The sequence below is a fragment of the Phascolarctos cinereus genome, unplaced genomic scaffold (assembly GCF_003287225.1).
Source record: "Phascolarctos cinereus isolate Bilbo 61053 unplaced genomic scaffold, phaCin_HiC Scaffold_726;HRSCAF=1367, whole genome shotgun sequence".
Classification (NCBI taxonomy): Eukaryota; Metazoa; Chordata; class Mammalia; order Diprotodontia; family Phascolarctidae; genus Phascolarctos; species Phascolarctos cinereus.
The window spans coordinates 298,709,890-298,732,764 of record NW_027556098.1 but is presented as its reverse complement, the minus strand read 5'-3'; the positions used below and the strand labels follow the sequence as shown (position 1 = coordinate 298,732,764).

General features: G+C 37.4%; 1 protein-coding gene across 1 annotated transcript in view; it reads left to right on the top strand.

Moving 5' to 3' along the window:
• Positions 1-22,875, top strand: part of GUCY1A2 (guanylate cyclase 1 soluble subunit alpha 2) — a 433,766-nt gene that overhangs the window by 53,990 nt on the left and 356,901 nt on the right. Inside the window, 1 exon segment of the mRNA XM_020996105.2 lies at positions 13,122-13,243. Coding sequence (XP_020851764.1) covers positions 13,122-13,243 — 122 coding nt within the window.

The window sequence follows — 22,875 nt, the reverse complement described above, 5'->3', positions numbered from 1 at the left end:
TTCTGAGGTTTGTAGCAAAGAACTTGGGAAAAGTCATTGTGGTTGGGATAAAAAATATTATTTTCCTGGCTTTTAGGGAATGGCAAAATTTACTAAAGAGCATATGGGAAGAAAACTTCTGGAAAAAAAATAATCAAGACAATGCCAGTGACCCCATGGACATGCTCTATAAGGATTTAATGATCATGTTAGTTTTCATTACAGAAGGGAATTTTTTTGGGAAGTTGCCATATCAGTCCTTTAGAGTCAGATACAGCTGGAGAAATGGCATAGTGAAATTGTTAGTTTGGACCATTAGATATTTTAAATTGTATTTATATTAATCAGGTCATAGATCCATTAGGCTTCACTATTAAAAATAAATAGTATGTCAAAATTAATTCCCCCCTCATATTCCAAAATAAACTTGATCCCTCGTATCAAACTAACTACTTAAAGTATACTCTTCCACCCTTTGTGACAATATTAATACATTAACAATAATTGTTTTCTTAGAAATGATATTGTTCTGTTTATTGTAAAATCCGATACCAGGGAATATTCTAGTTTTTATTTTGTGAGTAGGTCTTCAAGGTAAATTAGATTAGAGAGCTGATAACTTTGATGGCATAGGCAGCTAACCTGTATTATTTTAATTCAGGCCAAGACCTTTTCTTCAATAGAAAGTTTATCGAACATTGAATCAACTCTTCAGCTCATTTTAGTGTCTGTGTAAATGTAACATGTGGCCAAATCCCAACACTTGCTACCTGTATGATGCTGAACAAGTCATTTCATCTCTCTGGGCCTTTTTTCCCCCATCTGTAAAATGAGATGGTTGGAGTAGATAACTTCTGAAGTTCCTTTCAGCCCTAATTCTATAATTACATGATTTTATGCTGTTATTATTTATACTATAAAATCTTTTACCACCCATTGCCCGTGAAACTCAAAGAAAGCAAACAAAGAACTAAATACAATGCAATATGATTGCAGTTGACTGTGTGGTGACCATTTAAAAAGACCTGAAGCCTTTGGTATCTCTCAGAGAGCATAAGTCTCACTTGCTCCAGGCTATCTCTGCTCTGGTTACTAAGTATACTCCATCTTCCTGCTTACCTTGACCTCTTCTTGCCTTTCTAATTCTGGAAATTTCCATACTGCATGTTTGTACCCTCTATTTGGTTCAGCCAGATCCCATGCATCAACCAATACCTAGAATTTTTTTGTTCGTGACAGTAGAAGGACCTGAGTGAAAATTTGAGCTTGTCTCATAAAACCCATTGCCTGCAGTGGTTTCAAGAATCTATATCTGGCGTCAAGGTGATTGTAACCCAAGCATCCTGATCAGTAGCTATGGAAAGCCTGTGAAGTGCTCAGTGGAGATGTGTATGCTGAATTCAATGGCAGTCTCTCTAAAGAGCCATTGCTTACTTCCCTTCCTCCTCCTTTTGTGCCTAAAGTCTGTAGTGACCAGGGTTTTCCTGGTAACTGACCTTGTTTTTTTATCTCCTCTTATTGTCCCTGTTCTCCTCCCCAGTGAGTTTTAGTTTAGGGTTTGACCCTAAACTTGTGTGAGTTAAAATGAGCTATCATGAAGGCCCATTTCTTTATTCATTACTGGTCTGTCTAACTTTTTGTGAAGGCTTCTCTAAATCTCATGCCTGCTTTTAAAGACTGGGTCACTTGTTAAAAGTGCTCTAACTAGATGTTCTTGCTCGGTTGTATAGGGATGTAGGCCTTAGGATCATAGATATAGAGCTACAAGGGATCACAGAGGTATCTAGTCCAACTGACTCCTTTTATAGATGCAGAAACTGAGGTCCAGGGAGGATACCATGATGGAAGTACTTTTATTCATAACTTCTGTATAATCCTGCAATGCTACTGATAAACAAAGCTAACTTGATAAAATTGCTATATCTGATGCACCTGGTCTCATTTTTATCCCCTCTTTTCCCCTCTGTGACATCCTTCTCATCTCTTCATTACTCACTCTATCCTATTTCTTTCCTACTCAGTTTCCTTCTAGAGCCCAGTGCTTTCAAGTTTTTTTTAATCCCCTTTCCCATTAATGCAAGAAACTGTCTGAAAGCATCATTTATGTTTTGGAACTCATTTATGCCAAAATGTTAATAATCTGAGATATATTTATTTTAAGTCTTTTACCTCTATTGTGGCATATAAACTTAGTTAAAAGAGGCAGTATAGCCTTATAGGGAATATATATACAGAATATATAGAAAAGCATATATTTACTTTTCTGAAAAGAACAAGTTAGACAAGCATTTCATATCAAGAAGATAACACATACCTTTAGAAATTATTAATAACTAATAATTATTAGTTTATTAACAAATGTGTTAAGTAATTTATAAATTATTAAGATCTATTATTAGTAATTATTAATGACATTCCTAAATCACTCTGACATTTACAATACAATTTCTCCTAAACCCTGTGAAATAGATAGGGCATGTATTAATATCTCCATTTTACAGGAGAGGAATCAAAACTCAAAGGAGTTATGTGACCTTCTCAAGGTTACACAGATAATGAGTCAGAACTGGTATGTTAACCGAAGTCTTTTGACTCCAGATTTGTTATTTTTTTCAACACAGCACATTAACTGATATCAAAACATTGCCCCTATGTCCTCTTGCCATTCATGTCTTGCCAGATCCCAATGCTGGATCCCTACCACCATCTATTTCCTCTAATCCTACTCACATGCTACTCAACAGAATTGGAAGAAGTCATACAACTGTACTAACTGGGTCCACCATAAATTTATGTTCTCTAATTTCAACTGGGGTCTCACAAGGCAATCCATTTATTCCTCTGTAATTGGTTCTTTTTCTCCATATAGCAGCTATTCTAAATCTTTTCTTCTTTCCTCAAGCCTCCCATAGCTACTCTTCCTGAACCTCTCATCTGAGGATCTTAACTCCTAATTTACTAAAACTTAGAGACTATTCTTCCTTCTTTAGTCCAAAGCTAACATTCCTTCTTTTTCCTTTCTTCTGACACTTCCTTGGAATCATTCTCTATTCTTTAGTCCAACCTCTCATTAAGAGATTGCACATCTTGCTAAGGTTAAGGTCAACATACTCTATGAGTACCCTTGATCCTCCTGTTTTCTATAGCAGATAGCTCCCTTAATTATTTCCTCCATCTCTAAAGTTCAGTCTCTTCCACTTACTAATTCCTTTCCAATAGCCCATAATCACATTTGAGTTTTCTCTATCCTTCAAAAATCCTCAGTAGACCCTACTATCCCTTCAAGCTGTCATCTCAGCAAAACTTGTGGGGAAAATAAAAACTGTCTGCCCTTACTGCTTCCACTTTCTCTCCTCTCATTCACTTCTTTGCAATCTGTTTACATTTGATTGAAACTTTTTCCCTAGTTACAAATGATCTCTTATTTGCTAAATCTGGCAGTCTTTTCTTAATTCTCATCTTTTTTGACGTCTCTGTAGTAATATTGTTAACCACCCATTTCACCTAAATATTGTGTGGTGTTTTTTTTTTTTTGTGATGCTGCCCTCTTTATTCTTTTCCTATCCATCTGACCACTCCATATTGGTCTCCTTCATTCATTCACCCTCATTATACCCCCTTACTATATTTATACCTCAAGAATCTGTCCTTGGCCCTCTTTTCTTCTTTCTCTAATCTATCTCACTTGGTTACCTTATCTTCAGCCTTAGAGCATCTCCTGAGCTCCAGGTTCACATCACAAATGGTCTGTTAGACACTTCAAACTAGAGGTCCTGAAGTCATGTCAGACTCAACACATCTAAAATTGAATTCATTATCTTTTCATCTAAATAAGGGTAACAGAGAGAGAAGAAACAGCAAGGCCATATGTTCACTGGACACATGGAGGCCTGGGTGGGTACCTAGGGGCTCAAGACCTCTCCCTAGAGGCTTACAACATTTCTTTCCTCAACCAGCACCAGGAAAAAGGGAAAGTGATTTGACCCATTCATGTCTTTTTGTATGCACACTAAATTCTAGCTCAGCAGCCAATTAAAAGATTTTTCTTAACCACGAAGTAATCAAACAGGGAATAATCACAAAATGCCTGTGCATGCCCTGAATGGGGACAGAATTCCTCCATTATATGTCCCCATGCACTTCTAAAAGCAGGTTTGACAAATCCCCCATACGAATTGGCAGCAGTCTGTGCTCCCTGCTCATGCTTATGAGGACCACTTCCCCACTGGTAATTCTCTCCATTACATATGTACATATTATCTCCCCCAGTAGACTATAAGTTCCTTGTGGGCTGGCATTGTTTTGTCTTTGTGTTTGTATCTCTAGTACCTAGCACCTAACACAGTATATGGTGGACTTTAAATAAATATTTGTTTGTGTACTTATTCGAAAACTGATTAAAGAAAGCCTGGTATAGAACATTTGGATAAGACTAAAAGGAGGCAGAAACTGCATATCAGTTTGATGGACTAGCCTACTAATACTTAAGTTTGAATTACAAAGTGTTGGAAATGATTGACTATAGATGTTCATTTCAGGATACAACAGATCAGGTAATGGTCCCATGGCTCATTCTATCGAAATATGAAATGACAATGTCCCTTCAGTACAGCTAGTCTAAGGTTCAGCATCTTCTTCTCTGGAGTGTGCTTTAGGCTCTACTAGTCAAAGATTTGTGTTTACAAAAGACGTTACCCCATCTCTGAATTAGCCTATAGCCCAATTCATAGGAGAGATTTTTATACTCCAGAGGGAAAATACTGATTATGCCCTTGTGACACTTCTTGGTACATTTTTATTCAACCTCTGGGGGAGGTAGAAGGCTAGAAGAAACATGACATGAAGAGCAGGACTTACTTTATTGCTGGGAGGGTTCTGCAGGAGCTGAGGGCTAATGATAATGTCTGCCACACTGGGGATTACTTGCTCTGGGCCAGTCCATGAAGCTACTAATCTTTTGTAGTCCTATATTAAAGATGGTACTGTATAATTATATACTATACTTACTGGACAGGTAGAGAAAATGGCAGATGAATTCCTGAAACAGATTACAAAGGTGATACAGAGAAAAGATATTATGATGGGAGGCTATTTTGGCTGGGTGATAAGAAGGGAAGCTTGAGATAAGAATTGTCCTTTAGGTATTTGATATAAAAGTAGTAGAGTTCTGGGCTGCTTTGCAGAGCAGAACTGGGCCCTGTGGTGTGGGAGACCCCCTGGACCAGGGTGGGAGAAAGTGAAAATGACTCAGATTTTGGCTTAATATTAGAATTAAAAACAAATAAACAAACAGACCACTTTTGAGGACAGTTCAACAATGGAATGGACAGTCTGCTGAGTAAACTCACTTGGATTGGCAGTAGAGGTTATATGATTGTCAAGAATGATATAGGAGGAATTTCCACACTGAGTTAGATACTAGACTAAATGGCCTACAAGAACCTTTCCATCTCTAAGACTCTATAAATCTATAAGTGGTACCAGAGAAAACTGGAAGCATTGATGCTGATTACAGCTATTGGAGAACTAATAAAGAACTAAAAATACAGTTTGGCTGTGAAAAAGTAATATTAATTGTAGTAATTTATGTGACCTGTTTACCATTTATGTTTATTCACAATGTAACAAAATAATTATTATGCATACCATTAAGCACACATTCACATTACCTTTGTTGTCAGTTTTATTTGCTTACAAAAGGAATATCTCTATAAACATAGGCTCACTTATTTGTATGCATGTATTATGTAAGCATGAATTTGCTCATTTAATATGATTGTCTTTTCATAGCCTGAAAAGATTAGAGAGAACATTAGCTGTGAGTGTAAGTTTTAGACTAACCTTGCATTATTAGAAAACAGAGCTTTTTTGGGAATGGATGAATGGCATGAATATTAAATAGAGAAAAAATAAATTCTAGGTAGATAGATGGGGAGATAGAACATATGTTAGGCATTCACCATGTGTCAGGCACTATGTTAAGACCTGGGGATATAAATAAAAGCAAGAAGGCAGTCCCTGCCCTCAATAAGCTCATGTTTTAATTGAAGAAGAAAACACATAAAGAGGAGTGGGAAAGGTCTTCTATCAGAGAGTCTGGAGAACCAGGGGTAGAGTTCAAGTTTGCTGTGGGAGAGATGAGGCTGATGGCCAGAGTGAGTGCAACATGATACAAAGTTGGCCAAGAAGTGGCATAGAGTCCTGGTTCTAGTCAAGATAAGTCAGAAAGGAGGAGATATAATTTAGAGGATAGGCAAAACACATGGGTTATTATACGGCTGGAATCTGAGGGAGCTACGGATGCAGAGATAATATGATTCATCATATTAATTAACTTTGTTAAACTATCCTTCCCCTTTCTTCAACCTTTCTCACCCTGCAAACCTTTCAGATCTTTCCAGCTTTGAGATCTTCAAGCAGAATTCAGAAATGGAATCATTTCCTGCATATTCAGTTCCTTAGCCTGCTTGGAGCCTTAAAGATTTAGTAGTAACAGCTAGACATACATGCTCAGTATTCTCTTGAGCAGATGTTCACATCTGTAAGAGCTATAACAAGTAATTGGGTTTCATTGGCTGCAACTTCCCTGTTACAGTGAAATGTGTGTTTGTGTTTCATATTTCTTTATCTAAACTGGATTCACACTTCTGCTTGATATGTTAAGGGGACACATTGCATTAGTTATTATTAGCAATCAGCACAGAATTTCATATATGGGATAATTTCTAACAAAATCTCCGAATTGGTTACTGTTGAATCATAAAATTATAGGCTCTAGAGCCATAAGGAACCTTAGAGTTTTCCCCTTACAATTGCCTAATTTTATAGAGGAGGATCTTGAGGTCCATATAGGTTAAGTGTATGCATCCATCAGTCAACAAAGATTTATTAAACATCTGCCTTGTGCCAGGTACTTTGCTAGGCAAAACATAGACTAACTCCCTTTCAACATTGATTAGAAAGTGAGAACTGAGAAGTCTGAAATGAACTACTTATCATATTAAAAAAAACCCCTGGAGCATATATAAGAAGATATTCAAAATATCAGAATTTATTTTCTCCTTTATACCAGAATATCTATTTTTTTGTCATAGACACTAGAATTGTACCTGAAGCTTGAATTCTGTAAATTCCATCTTTAAGAAGTGACCATCCACATTGCACTTGCAGATCTTTCTTGGAGAACATGCTATATCCAAGACAGTTGATTCTATTTAAAAATGGCTGTAGTCATCAGCAAGTATTTCCTTATATGAACCAGAATTTTACTTCTCTGCAACCATCTATTCATTGGTTGGTCCTAGTTTTTCCCTCTGGGAATAAATAGAGTCAGGGTAATATAGAGAGGCAGATTAGCATATTGGCTAGAGGCCCATCTTTGGAGTCATAATCTTGGGTTAACATTCTGTCTCTAACACATACTGAATATGTAACAATGAGCAAAGTAACAGATGATTCAGTCGTCTGCGCTGGTCAAGAGAATTTGTGTCTCTTCTTTATGGCAACTCTTCAAATATTTTAAGTCTGCAGGTTTTTCTCAAGATTAACACCTCTAGTTCCTCTGTCCTGTTCAGAATCATATATTCACGTAATCTCAGAGTCGGAAGGAGTTTTAAAGGTCATCTAATCCAACCCATTCCTGAACAGGAATCTTCTCTACCATATCCCTGACAAGTGATCATATAATCTTTGCTTGAAAATTTCTAGTGTTGGGGGAACCTTTGGTTTCCTTCAGCTAATGGAATGACTTCTAGGTCCCTTATCATTTGGGTCATCCTCTTCTGGAACCCTGCTTCATCCCATCAGTGTTCTTTCCAAAATGGAGTGCTTAGAATTAGACACAGTTTTCCAGCTGTCTTCTGAGTAGCTCAGAGTATATACAGCTAGACTCTCACCTCACTTACTCTGGGAGTTATAGTTCTGTTAATGCAGTTAATCATCTGGTTAGATTTTTTTTGGCCACATGCCATAGTTGTGCTTCATGTGAAACTAGCAGTCTTCTAAAATGCTTCCTTTCTTCCTTTTTATATTTACTACTATCTAGTCATATCTTTCCTTCTTGTACTTTTGAAGTTGATTTTTGGATCCAAATATAGGTGTTTACATTTGTCATTATTAAATTATCTCAACAACTTAGAATGGGCCAAATATAAATTTGATAAATTAAAATATATAAATGCAAAATCTAATGCTTGGAATCAACCAGAGGCATAGTTATAGCATTGGAAAGGAGTGATTAGATACAGTTCATGTGAAAAAATCATTCAACCATTTCTGAACCCATATAATTATGTCATCCAATCTTACCTCTCTATGATTTCCATAAGGGTACTTGTGGAGAGACTTTGCCAATGCCTGTTACATCTCTGCCATTTCCTGATCTACCAATCAAGTAAACCTATTTGGATAATTGAAGTTACCTATAATAACTCTATTTTATCACTATGGCAGTGTTGTAATCTGCATCTGGAACTTTTTATTCCAGTCTTCCTTTAGATCAAAAGATCTCACTATATCATCTTCTCTGTTGTACCTTCTTTTTATCTTTAACCATATGCTCTTTCCCATGTTTCCTCCTATGTTAGTGAATTTACACAAAAAATATTTGTTTCCTTAATATACAGTGCTCCTCTGACCCTTTTGTATAATCATTCTTTTTGACTTCTTTGCAACCTTTGAGAGTATCAATCACTTTTTTCTTGATACTCTCTTCTTTTTAGGTTTTTGCGACACCATTCTATCGTGGTTCTTCTCCTACCTGTCATGCCTCTCCTCTATCCCCTTTTCTGGTTCTTCATCCATTTCATATACACTAACAGTGGGGGTCCCCCAAAGCTCTCTCCTGGGACCTCTTTCCTTTTCCCTCGATATTCTTTCACTTGGTGAACAAATCAACTTTCATGGTTTCAATGACCATCTCTATGCCAAAGACTCTCAGGATTACTTGTCCAGCCCTAATGTCTTTCCTGTCTCCCAGTCTTGCATCTCCAACTGCCTTTTAGACATCTCAGACCTGTAAATATCTTAAACTCAATATGTCCCAAACTGAACTCATTATTTCTGCCCCCAACCACAGTTTTCCTTTTCTCTAACTTCTTTATTACTGCGGACAGTGCCACCACTTTTGGTTACCCAGATTTGCAGTCTAGATGCCATTCTCAAGTCCTTACTCTCACTCATGCCTCCATATCCGATCTGTTACCAAATCCTGTCTTTTCTACCTTTGTAACATCTTATCAATATGGCCCCATTCTATCTTAAACTGCAGCCACCCTGTTTCAGGGCCTCATCACCTATTGTGATAATGCTTGGTCTTCCTGCTTTGCGTTTCTCCCATTCCACTCCCTCTTCCATGCCACTGTCAACTTGATCTTTCTAAGGTGCAGATTTGACCTTTATTAGTCTCCTACTCAATAAACTCCAATGGCTTCCTATCCCCTTCAGGATTAAATACAAAATCCTCAAAACCTTTCTCTTTCTTATCTTTCCAGTTTTGTGATACTCTATGTACTATATGATCCAGTGACTTGTGGCCTTTTTGTTATTCCTTGCACATGATGCTTTATCTCTTGACTGAGTATTTTCACTGGCTGCCTCCCATGCCTGAAATGTTCTCTCTCCTCTCTGCTTCCTGGTTTCCCTGACTTCCTTCATATCTCAGCTAAAATCCCATCTTCTGTAGGAAGCCTTTCCCAGTCTTCAATCTTAGTGCCTTTACTCTGAGATTACTGCCCTTCCCCCATTTTTCCTGTCTACATCTTACTTGTTGTTTGCATGTTGTCTGCTCCCGTTAGACTATTGGATCCTGGTGATTGAGAACTATTTCTTTTGCTTTTCTTTGCATCTCCAGTACTTAACACAGTGCTTGGCACATAGTAGGTGCTTAATAAATGCTAGTTGACTGACTTTAGAACAATTCACAACCACTTCTGTATTCTACTGCAATATTGCAAGTATGGGATGCAACTGGCCAAAGTTTTAGCAGTTTGCTATATAAGTCCATATTTACTTTCTTGCAACATTGTCCTAATACAATAAACAATTGCTGCTTATTGGATGTTAGACTGGGAAATTATTTCCCATTGCCATTTAAAATTAAGTCCTTACATCATTCCTACTATTACCATGTATACAATTTCAATTTCACACAATTGAACTTTTATTTTTTTCCTTTTGACAAAGGAAGGATTAAGTTAGATTGATTTCAATAGGCACATTGAGACTGTGGCAACTTCTTATTGTAATAGTCACCCCTAGGTATTATTGCGAATAAGCAACTTTTTTTGTTTTTCTAGTGCATGAGCTCATGAGTTTTTTATTTCTACATATATGAGTCTGCAGATATATGTATTTTTATATGTATAATTTATATGATTGTGAGTTGATTAGGGAACTAAGAGGCTAAGTGACCAGGGTCAATCAGTGAGTATATCTATGTAAGAGTTCATCTCTATCTAATTTAGTGGCTCTTAACATTTTTTATGTCACAGGTTGCTTTGGCAGTCTATGAACTCCCTCTTAGAATAATGTCTTTAAAAACATAAAAGAACATATATAGGATTGTCAAGAAAAAAAACCAATTATATTGAAATTCAGTTATCAACATACTTTAAAAAACAAGTCCACAGACTCCAGATTAAGAACCCCTGATCTAATCTACTCCATGCTGCTTCTCTATGATGTGATGAGACCTCAGAGCAGGATTTCAGTGAGGTTATGTTTATCTACAGATATCTTCATATGTATTATTCTTAAAACAAAATTATATATATATATGTATACATATATATATATATATTTATATATATATATATCTTTATAAATCTAACTCCACCAAAATCTTTGATCCTGAGTTCTCATCACAATTCAAATTTGGGCAAGCCCTATCTAATTGATATTATAGGTCTGACTGCTTGGCTATCCTGTACAAAATCTCAATTATTGATCAAGATCTCATTGCCTTCTTAATATTTCAAATGTGGAAGAGGGGCATAATGTCATATTAGTTCTCAAACCAACTCTAGCCATAATAGTAGGTCTCAAAAAAGAGAAGCAATGGGTCATGTATCGAAGTGGTGGTATTTTGTTAACAGTATTAAATCTCTTTGATTGCAAAATAACCAGACTCTTTGAAAGGGACATCATGCTTTCCTCTACTTCCAGTTCTCAAAGCTGACCTAAAGCTTAGAAAAGAGAATTCTGATTTTACCTCCAACCTCAAATTGGTGCTGAGGAGCAAATGACTGGTTAGAGTAAGCAGGAAGACAATTAGTTATATGTGGAATTAGAGTGGAAATAACGGGAAAGTTATAGTGATGTAGGGACTGCTTGGCCCTCAGGTCTGCCCTCTCCCAGAGAGTTTTCCTTTTAGAGCAAGTGTAGATGGTCACAATTCAGGAAGCATCTCTGCATCTCTTTGGAGGACAGAAGGGCCAGCCAGACTCAATTTTTCTTTCTCCCTCTAGGAGATCAGGGAATCTCACGCTAAGGTCTATGCAGTATGGCTTAGAATTGCTAATCATTTTAACTCTAATTCCATCCTGTTTTCAGGAATGTTTGTATATCTCCATTTGCTATTAACACATCTGGGAGAGATTGCAGAAACTCATTTGTAAGAAGTGGCACTGTTACTAATGAATTGGGTGGCTATGTTCCCTTATCTTTATGGTTATTATTTAAAAAAATTCTCTTCACAATTTGTTGATTCATTCATGTTAGATTTGCAGGTTTATATTAAGCCAGAAAGTACCTCAAACATTTATATGCTTCTAAGTTCTTATTAAATATCTACCACCCTGTCTCCTTAGCAAACTCATCTGTTTACTCATTGAAGTTCAGTCTTCCATAGAATCCTATTGATCACTTTCTTAAAAAGTCCTGAGTTTCTTACTGAGCAGCAAAGTCACTTGTGTCCCTAAATCCCTTCTTAGAGCAGTATTGGTTATATTGTTAGGAATGGATTGGTCTTAGGAGTAGTCTGGCTCAATTTGGAAAGGATTCATTGCCAGGATGTTGGCTATAGAATGAGAAATCCTTTTGACAGAATAAACAATTAAGATAGATAATTAGATAAAACATTTATTAAGTGCCTAATGTGCCAGACACTGTGTTAAGACTTTGTGATTAAAATACAAGCAACTAAGTTCAATTCTTCTTATTTTTTTTAGACAGTTGGGGTTAAGTGACTTGCCCAAGGTCACAAAGCTAGTAAATGGGAAGTGTTTGGTCTGGGGTTGTAATTGAATGCAGGTCCTTCTAACTTCAGGGCCGGTGCTCTCACCACCTAGCTACCCCTTCAGTTCTTATTTTCATGGAGCTTACATGGTAATGGGAGAAGGAAATATAAAAGGGAGCTGGTAAAAGCTGGAGAACATGGCATGATATGCAGATGATAAAGGAAGCCTGATTCCTGGGGGGGGGGGGAAAGGCAAATGGTGTAGTTCAAGTTTTCTGTCCAAGTTTCTAAGCAGGGAAGTGATGGGAGATGATGGATGGAGTGAAAACTGTTGGTAAGGTCTTGAGAAATTGTGAGATGTGTTTGAAGGTGTACCCAGACCAATGAAATCACTAAACTTTTAAGTTCATACATATGAGAGAGAAAGAAGAGGGAGAGAGAGAGAGAGAGAGAGAGAGAGAGAGAGACAGACAGACAGACAGACAGACAGACAGACAAAGTGCCTATTTAAAACATGCAAGAGGTGGTTAAATAAGATAAGACATTTCTATCCAACAATGGTGTGTGTCTATTTGCTCAGTGAGGCTGGTTTTACCTCACAGATGCTGGACAGCTACTCACCACCCCCTGCTTTACATGTACCAGGCAATTTCACTAGAAAAGCATACTGCCAGCAGGGATGACGCACACAGATAGTGAGGCATTTGCTAACTGCTAAATTTTTGGTTTTCTTTTCTTTTTTCCCTTCTCACACTGTTGCTTATTAAAGAATGTCTCCAATATCATGTCCATGCTGTTCGTGCTGATGCTAATGGTGGCTTTTGTCAGAGATTATGTTTTAAAGCATCAGTTATTTAGAAATGCCATTGGGCTAAAAGTAAGGGGTACAAGGGCCTGCATGTTCTTGTGTATGCACTTTCAGAGATGTTTTAAAATTTCCATATGCTCATTTTTTTTTCCATTTTAGTTACAGGGATGCAGAAAAGAATTTCTACAATCTCTCTAACAGATGCTCCTATGCAGACCATTCCAGCAAAGAGGAAATTGAAGATGTCTCAGGAATTCTTCAGTGTACTGCTAACATGCTTGGTATATTATATCATTTATGTTAGAGAGAGAGAGAGAGAGAGAGACAGAGAGAGAGAGAGAGAGAAAGAGAGAGAGAGAGTGAGTGAGAGAAAGGGAGGAGGGAGGGAAAACGTATGTGTGTTGTGAAAGTTTTTCCTTTTCCTTGGGTGAGAGACCTGGTGGATGGTATGGACTGAACCTGGACCTTGTCCTTGGGGACTACCTTGTAATACACTAGAAGTTGGTAGAGTGAAAATTACAAATTCACTTAAAGACTGAAAAACTTTATGATGAAAATGTTTGCCTTTTAGCTAAAGATTTCCTATATGAAGCATTATTAACCTTGGGTTCAGTTATCATTCTGTATCACTTTTGGATTCATATAATTCTGGGATAAGAATCTGGGCCTTTATTTTCCATCAGAAGAACAAAGATATAGTTGGTTGCTCAAAGTAACAAGCAACAGGATACTATTAAGAATCAAAGGATATACTGGAAATTCTTTTGTCTGCCCCTCCAAACATTGGTTCTGTTTACCCAATTAAATTTTTGTTTTTTGTAGTGGGAGCTAATGAAGAGAGAATTGTCCCATTTATAGTTAACAAAGGATAATGTGATTTTTTGGGGCAATCTTTTTCTTGGGTATTTCAAATTTTAATTTATACCACCCTGAAAAGCTCCACATATGGCCCGACAAAGTGAATTCACCCTGGTTGCTCTTTTTCCTGCCACACTGATTTTCACATTAGAATAAGGACATCTAAAGATTCTCAGGGTTAACATGTTGAAACATACCTAATTGCTGAATAATGGTAAATGCAAATGTCTGAAAATTAAGCATTATCGCAAAACAACTGATTGTACACAAAGAAGTTATGGTCAAATAACAGAGAAGAGAGAACTTCAGGGAGTTTCTTTATATTTCTAAGTAATTCATGACTCTTTTCTCTATAAGTATTATATGTGTTTACAGTCTGGGCCCACAGGCAACACTTTGCAAAACTATAGGTATAGTTCTAGCATAAAGATCTGGCCCCTTATCTTCAGATGACTTGCTCAAAGTCACATACATTTAAAAAATGCTAAAAATGAATGCCTTCTCCTGAAAAGCTTCTTTCATAAACTCTGGGAGGTCAACCCCCTTCCCACCACCCCCACATTTTGTCAGTAGACTCCCAAACCCTACTGGGCCATTTGTTAAAGCTTGGTACGCAAGGCAGTGACAAATGATTGAGAGATTTCTCATTTTATTTCAGGCAACTTAAAATGTACCCAGAGTTCTTTCCTTGGTTTATAGACATATACTGATAAACTGAATGCCTTGGTTTACAGATTTTTGTTAGTTGTGGCCAGGATGAACATAAGTCTTGGATTGTTGATCTCTTTGGTTTGTTCAGGTAGTAAAAAATGGTTCCTATCAATCTTTTTCTTCTCCACCTCTAGATATTGTAACCCCCACTCTAGACAAAAGAACATTAAAGAAGCAGGATACAAATGGGCAGTGTGTATTGGAGATGGTGTTTAAACAGTGAGGAGGAAAACTGAGTGTGTGGGAGGAGGCTGGCTGTGAGGATACTAACTTTAATTCAAATCAGGCAGTCTCTGATTATGGATAGATGGATTATGCTCTCAAAGTTTATTTGTAAGTCAGCTGATTGTAACTGAGAAAGGATTTTCTTGTAGGAATAATGTTACACTTGCGGATAATTTTCCAAAATGGCCTACAAAAGTTTGTTTAGATCATATTTTAGCTAAAATAATTCAGAAAACACTGTAGCTATACTAGTAATAAGCAATACAGAAACAAAATTGAGATGGAATTTTATTTTGAAGGCTGATATTCCAGCAAATATGAGTTTAATTTTAAAAATATAAGGATTTATATGGTAAATGGCAAAATTACCAAGTCAACTTCTAAGTACATTTTAAGGCTATAGAAGTAGATGGCAATACTCCTTTTAATGTTTAAATAATGCATAAAGACTATGTGCAAATACCTAAAAAAACCTTATGGCTCTCCTTAGATATATCATTTGTACTGCTCAATCCGGGTTGAAAACCTAGTTCTGACACTAGATATGTGACTAGAAACAAGTCACTTAAACTGAGTTTCAGTTTATCTGTAAAATGGGGGTAATAATTTTTATGACCTAGTTTACAGAATAATATGGGGGTAAGTTCTTTAGAAACCTTAAAGAGTTATATAAATATAAACTGTTATTATCATCAACCACAATTAGCAGTTTTTAAGTACGAGTGAAAACTAATAGCTCACACTTAAGTAGCCTTTTATGGTTTACCAAGCACATTTCTTGTGATAAACCTGTGACAAAGCAATGTATAGTATTAATACATCCATTTCACAGGGGAGCAAATCAGGTTTCAATGAGGTTAAACAACTTCCCTGAATTTAAACAACTAATAGTGTTGTTGCTGGAACTCCAACCCAATAGGTTTTGCCAGTGTACCTCAATGTCTTGCTAAATACACATATATTCTTTTTATGGCATTCTCCTGATCCACCTAGTCTAACAAGCCAGAGCAAAAAGGAGGTTTGTCTGATGAAAACTGTCCTTGATGAATTGATGCTATCTCTCAGTGATCCTTGCTTCCCTTTACAAATGCCCACAAACCATTCTTTTAAAAATATGTCCTAAAATTTATCAAGAATGGAAGTCAAGCTTACCGAACTTTTTTTTTTAATTGGGAAAAATTTTTGTGTATCTCTGGCCCTGATGCTTTTCCTGTCCTTCTTTAAATTGGCAGTAGCTCTACAGTCACATCTACAAATTCTTTCAGAGCCCAGAGATTTATTTTATCTGGGCCAGGGGATTTGAAATCATTGCTGGCCAACAGGTGCTCTCCTATCACCTTCTCCTTTCTCTTTGGTTTCAATGCCTGTTAGTCACTTTAATATTTTCCTTCCTATCCAAAGCTTTTTTCTTCTAAACAGATAAAATGGAAGCAATATAAGAGTTCAATAATTCTTTCTTCTCTCTGTCCACATTATCCTCACCTCATGCACCTGAAGCAGCAGTGCAGTTCCCTATTTGAGCTTCCTGTTGTCCTCAGAAGAGCTAATTTAAGTATTCCCAACATTATTACTGTAGTGACACGATGTCAGTCTGTAGAGAGATGTCTGGAGGGGTGCTCTAGGGAATCTGCCCTTGACCCTATGCTATTCAACAATTTTTATCAATGATTTGGATGAAAGGATAGATAGCATGCTCATTAAATTTGGAGATGACATAAAGTTGAGATTAGGAGGTGAAAGGATGAAGTAGAGAGTAATTACTGCAGAGGAAAAATTAAATTTTAATTTTTAATTCTTTTAGTGGTAATGGTGATATTGATTTGATTACATTTTCCAGAGCAAGAGATACAAGAGGAGGGTATACATGTAGAGGTAGGGCAAAATACAGCTGGAATAAAGAAACATGGGCACAGGGTTGGAGTTTGTAGATAGATAGATTAGTGCCTCCTGGGCCTAGTAGTTGAGCGTCTGGTTTAGAGGATAAAGCAACCACAGTAGCAAGGAGAAAGATGGCTGAGATGAAAAAGCACAGTTTTAGGGCAAGTGAGAAATAGATAGCTTAGCATTCTAAGGGTATAGTTGCTGATGCTCACACAACCTACTCTTAATAAGTGATGAAAGATAGAGTCACATAATGGACGGGGCACTGGACTTGCAGTCAGGAAGAACTGGGTTTGAATCTCACCAAAATAATTTACTACGTTCATGATCTTAAGCCAATCACTTATTCTTTAAGCCTTTGATTACAGAAGCCTTTGATTTCTCATCTGTGAAATGAAGATTAAATAGAGATCTATCTCATGGGGTAGTTGTGAGGCTCAATGAAGATAATGAATGTAGAATGCTTTGCAGACTATAATGTGCTATCTAATTGTGAGCTATTACGTGAGTTGTTTTAAAAAAATATTGAAATAGAAATTTGCTTTTGGAAAGTAGAATGCTACATTTTCCACCTGGGGTTCCTTCAAGATCTGCCTGACTCTTTTGGGGTCTCCTGCATGGTGAAACATAGACTCTGAGCAGCAATTCTAGACACAGCAAATAGAAGCTGCCTTTTTCCTGGGGCACTGAGCTGTGGCCTACTCTTGACATCCCTGTGCTTGATCTGTTTTGCTCCTGGTTGCCTTTTAAACTGCATGGTGTAACATAAGAGAGCGCAGGGATGAATTCAACCTCAAACAGGGTTAAGTGAGGCAGAAATGTGTCTTCTTTTGAAGGGGTGGAGGAGAGGGGGAAAAAGAGAGGGAAGCCTGCTGAAGAGGCTTAGAAATGTTCTTGATGGCCAGAGACCCACTCAGTGGGGTCAGGAACTGTTATCTCTGCCTTAGGAAATCCTTAAAACATACAGATGCAGCCATGGAAGCTGCAAATGGTGTTTGGGCAAACATTTTCACCTCATTTTCTCAACTGCCTGGGCATAACAGGGGCAGGGAAGATGGGGAGAATAACATGAACTTTTTTGTTGGAAGGTGAACAGAAGTGGGAAATTGAGCAGCAGGAGAATTAGTTACTTCACCTCTACTTGCCTTAGCTTCCTAATTTATGATATGGGTATAATAATAGCAACTGTTTCCCATCTGACAATCTTATGAGATAATATTTGTGAAATACTTTGTAGGCCTCAAAGTTCAATGTAAATGACAGCTAATATTATAATGAGAACATTCTACTTGACACTAGCTTCTCTAGTTAGTTATCTTTTATGGTGATTTGGCTCCTTATGTTGAAGTTCCAGGTCAAAGATGAGGGCTGGAGGAGAGAAAAGTGAACTCAGAGGAAGCAAGGATAAGATGAGTGGATACATATATATTTGCCACCCACCTACTCTCTTAGAATAATGAATGCGCTATCAGAATTGTTCCTTCATTTTCTTTCCCAAAATAGTCAGTATTTTGGTTCTTCAGCACTCTTCCCTTTGACTCTGGGTTGGTAGCTTTTATTTTCCATCCCACTCTTTACAGAATGAAGTTATTAAACCATTTGCTTCTTTTTTGGTGCTTTGAAAATTGAATGCAACAATGAGGTACAGTATTTTTAAGAGGTACTCAAAGCTTTAAATGAGGCTATGCAAAGAGTAATTTGAAAGCAAAGACTACTGTCTTTGAATTCCAAGGTGACCTGGTTAAAACTGTTGTCAAGTAGAGGAAACCTTCTCTAGACCATATTGACATCATTTATGCAAAATAGATTTAAATTTTCAAGTGGCATGAATTTGTGTGCTTTTTTTAATTTTAAAGGTATTACAGTAATGATTTTAGTAGATTGGTATTACAGAATTATTGTTTCATCCATATAAACTCTTTAAAAACCTGATGTTTGCTTTTGGAAGGAGACAATCAGTCAGTCAAGCACTTTTTAAGTGCCTCCTTTTTTCCAAGCATTGTGCTAGGCACCAAATAAGAAGACAAAAAAGAGATAGTCTTTGCTCCCAAGGAGCTCACATTTGAAGGGAAAAGACAGCAGGTTGTATATGTTGGCATAAACAAAGCCAAGGAGACCTTGGGGGACAAGGCACCAGTAGCTGTTCATTTGGAAGAACAGGAAAGGTGATGAGGGATTGAACTAGGCTGGGAACTATGTGAATGGAGAGAAGAAGTGTTCTGTGTAAGGTATTATGAAGAGAGAAATGAAAGGATTTGGCAACTGATTGGATAAGTGGGGTGAATAAGAGGGAGGAAACAAGGATAACATCCAGACTTGCTTACTTGGGTGAATGGACAGATTTTGTTGTCCTTGACAGTAACAGGAAAGTTTGGAAGAGTGATGAGTGTCATTTACAGGAAAGATAATCATTTCCACTTTAGATGTGTTGAATTTGAGATGTCTATAGCCAGTAGAGAATAATCAATATGCAATTAGTGATAGGAGTCTGGAGCTCAGGAGAGAGATTAGGACTAGATAAACAGATCTGGGAATCATCTTCATAGAGATGATAGTTGACCTTATATGAACTGATGAAGTAAACAAGTGAGCAAGTATTGAGAGAAAAAAGGAGGATCCAGGACAGACTGTTGGCATACATCATCTGTTAAAGACTGTGACATGATGATGAATTGAATAAGGGTACTGAGAGGGAACAGTCAGAAAGGTAGTACAAGAAACAAGAAAAACCAGTCTGATGAACACCCAGAGAGCACAGATTATCCAGGAAGAGATGGTGGTCCAAGGTGTCAGATGTTGCAGAGATCAAAAAGGATGAGGAGCGGCAAAAAGCCACTAGTTTGTCACTGGTATCTGTGGAGAAAGCAATTTCAGTTGAGTTTTGAGGTGAAGATCTAGGTTGTAGAGAAATAAGAAGTGAGTGAGGGAAAAGAAATGGAGGCAAGTGTAGAACCCTTTTTCAAAGGCTTTGAAAAAGAGAGGAGAGAGACAAGATTATAGCTAACAGAGATGACAAACTCTAGTGAGGTTTCTGTTTGTTTAAGCATAGAGGAATAGGCAGCAAGAAAGAATCAAGAGATAGAGAGAAACTGAAGACTAGGGAGAGAACAAGGGTGATAGTAAACAAGCATTTACTTATCATTCTATGCCAGACATTGTACTGAGTGCTGGTAACACAATGTCTCTTGTCTCCAGCAGCATATATCCTAATGGAGAAGACCGCATGTACATAAGGAGGTATGTACAAGAAATAGAGTATTTGGAAGGTGGCATTGGAGGGACAGGTACCAGCAGTTCTGGGAAAGGCCTCTGGCAGAAGGTGGGATTTGAGGACGGGGATAATCTTCTGGAGAAGACAAGATTGTATCAAGAGAACATCCATGTCTGTTGAAATGAAATGTTGAGGGCAGGAGTTGGGTTGGAGAAGGAGACTGTGAACCAAGTACTGAATCCATTGAGACAGGAAGGACAGTGTCTTGGGAATCCTTAGGATCTATATTGTATCTATATTGTAAATAATCTATATTTATATAGATTAAAAGTGAACCTCAAAGGAGGAGAGATTAGTGAGTAATGGTGATAGTGGGAGAGTCTGAAAGCGACAATGAGGAGCAAGAGGTATTGAGACTGGAAGGCAGCATGAAAGAGAAAGCAAAATCAGTATTGTAAATGATGGCCAGGGATTCAGTGTCATCAGGAGCAAGTCTATGTACCAGAAGATGGAAAAAAGTGTGAGAGAAAGAGCTCTAAAATTAAGGAAAAGCTGAACACAAAACTTTTTGAAAATTTTTTTATTAATTTATTTCTATCAACAATCACTTCTATAAGCTTTTGAGTTTAATATTTTTCTCCAAGCCGCCCAAGATGGCATGCAATCTGATATAGGCTTTACATATACATTCTTATTAAATATATTTTCACATTAGTCATGCTGTAAAAAAGAATTAGAACCAATAGGAGGAACCACAAGAAAGAGGAAACAAAACAAAACAGAAGAAAAAAATAGCAAATAGTATGCTTCCATCAGCATTCAGACTACAGGTTCTTTCTCTGGATGTGGATAGCATTTTCCATCATGAAACTTTTGGAGATGTCTTAGATCCTTGCTTTGCTGAGAAGAACTAAGTCTATCAAAGTTAGTCTTGGCACAATGTGGCTGTTACCATGTACAAGGTTCTCCTGGTTCTGCTCATTTCACTCAGCATCAGTCCATACAAGTGTTCCCAGGTTTTTCTGAAGTCTGCCTGCTCATCATTTCTTATAACACAATAGTATTCCACCCCATTCATATACCACAACTTGTTAAGTTATTCCCCAATTGATGGGCATCCCCTCAACTTCCAATTCTTTGCATCACAAAAAGAGCTGCTGTAAATATTTTTGTACATGTGGGTCCTCTTCCAATTTGTTTGATCTCTTAGGGATACAACCCTAGAAGTGCTATTGCTGGGTCAAAGGCTATGCACATTTTTATAGCCCTTCGGGCATAGTTCCAAATTGCTTTCCAAAATGGTTGGATCATTTCACAGCTCCACCAACAATGCATTAATGTTCCATTTTCCCCACATCTTCTCCAACATTTATCATTTTCCTATTTTATCATGTTGGCCAATCTGATAGGTGTGATGTGGTACCTCAGAGTTGTTTTGATTTGCATTTCTCTAATCAATAGCAATTTAGAGCATTTTTTCATATGATTATGGATGGCTTTAATTTCCTCATCTGAAAACTGCCTGTTCACATCCTTTGACCATTTATCAGAGGCTCTGTCCCAGTTTTCTGCTTCCCTCCTAATCTTGATTGCGTTGGCTTTGTTTGTGCAAAAACTTTTCAATTTAATGTAATCAAAATTATCCATTTTGCATTTCATGATGTTCTCTATCTCCTGTTTGGTCATAAATTCTTCTATTCTCCATAAATCTGACAGGTAAACTATTCCTTGCTCTCCCAGTTTGCTTATAGTATCAGCCTTTATATCTAAATCATGAACCCATTTTGACTTTATTTTGGTATATGGTATGAGATTTTCATCTATGACTAGTTTCTGCCATACTCTTTTCCAGTTTTCCAGCAGTTTTTGTCAAATAGTGAGTTCTTATCCTAGAAGCTGGGGTCTTTGGGTTTATCAAACAGTAGATTACTATAGTCATTGACTACTGTGTCTTGTGTACCCAACTTATTCCACTGATCCACCACTCTATTTCTTAGCCAGTACCAAGCAGTTTTGATGATTGCTCCTTTATAAAATTTAAGATCTGGAATGGCTAGGCCACCTTCCCCTGCATTTCTTTTCATTAGCTCCCTTGTCCCTCCTGGATCTATTTTCCAGGTCAATTATTTTACCAATGAGATATTTTATGTTTTCATCTATTTTTTCATTCCTTTGCTTCTGTTTGACTCATTCTCACTCTCTCATTAGCTTCCACTTGCCCAATTCTAGTTTTTAACAAATTGTTTTCTTCTATTAGTTTTTGTACCTCCCTCTCCATTTGGCCCATTTTACTTTTTAAGGAGTTCTTCTCTTCATTGAGTTTTTGTGCCTCTTTTTTCTGTTTGGCCAATTCTTCTTTTCAAGGAGTTGTTTTCTTCAGTGTACTTTCTTCTAGTTGGTCAACTGTATTTTTTAAGGACTTGTTTTGTACAGTTAATTTTTGTCCTTCCTTTTCCAAGCTATTGATTCTCTCTAGTATACCTCTCATTTCTTTTCCCAATTTTTCTTCTACCTCTCTTATTTGACTTTTAAAATCCTTCTTGAGCTCTTCCAAGAAGACTTTTTGGGCTTCAGACCAGTTCATATTCCCTTTTGAGGTTTCAGATGTGGATTTGTTGACAATGTTGTCTTCTTCAGAATTTCTGCCTTGATCTTCACTGTCTCCATAATAAGAATCTATTTCTTTTTGCTCATGTTGTTTGCTTATTTCCTGGCCTTTGAAAAAAATTGAGCTTTCCTTCTGGGGAGCAGGGGGCAGTGACCCAAGCTTCTTGTGCTGGGAGCCCAGGGCATGGTCACTGACTTTGTGTGCTGGGGGCCTCAGATTCAGACAGTTGGAGGCTGTAGGGTTCTGGCAGCTTACCTCAAATCAGCAGCACTAGAGCTCTAGAGGTAGGGGTGGGGAGTCTGGCCCCTGGAGGTTGCCTGCTCACTTGGGCCTTTTGCTTTCTTTGGCTCCTTGAAGACGGATGTTTCACTACTCAGGATGTCTCTCCATTCAACTCTTTCCCCCTTGGAGTTGCACTT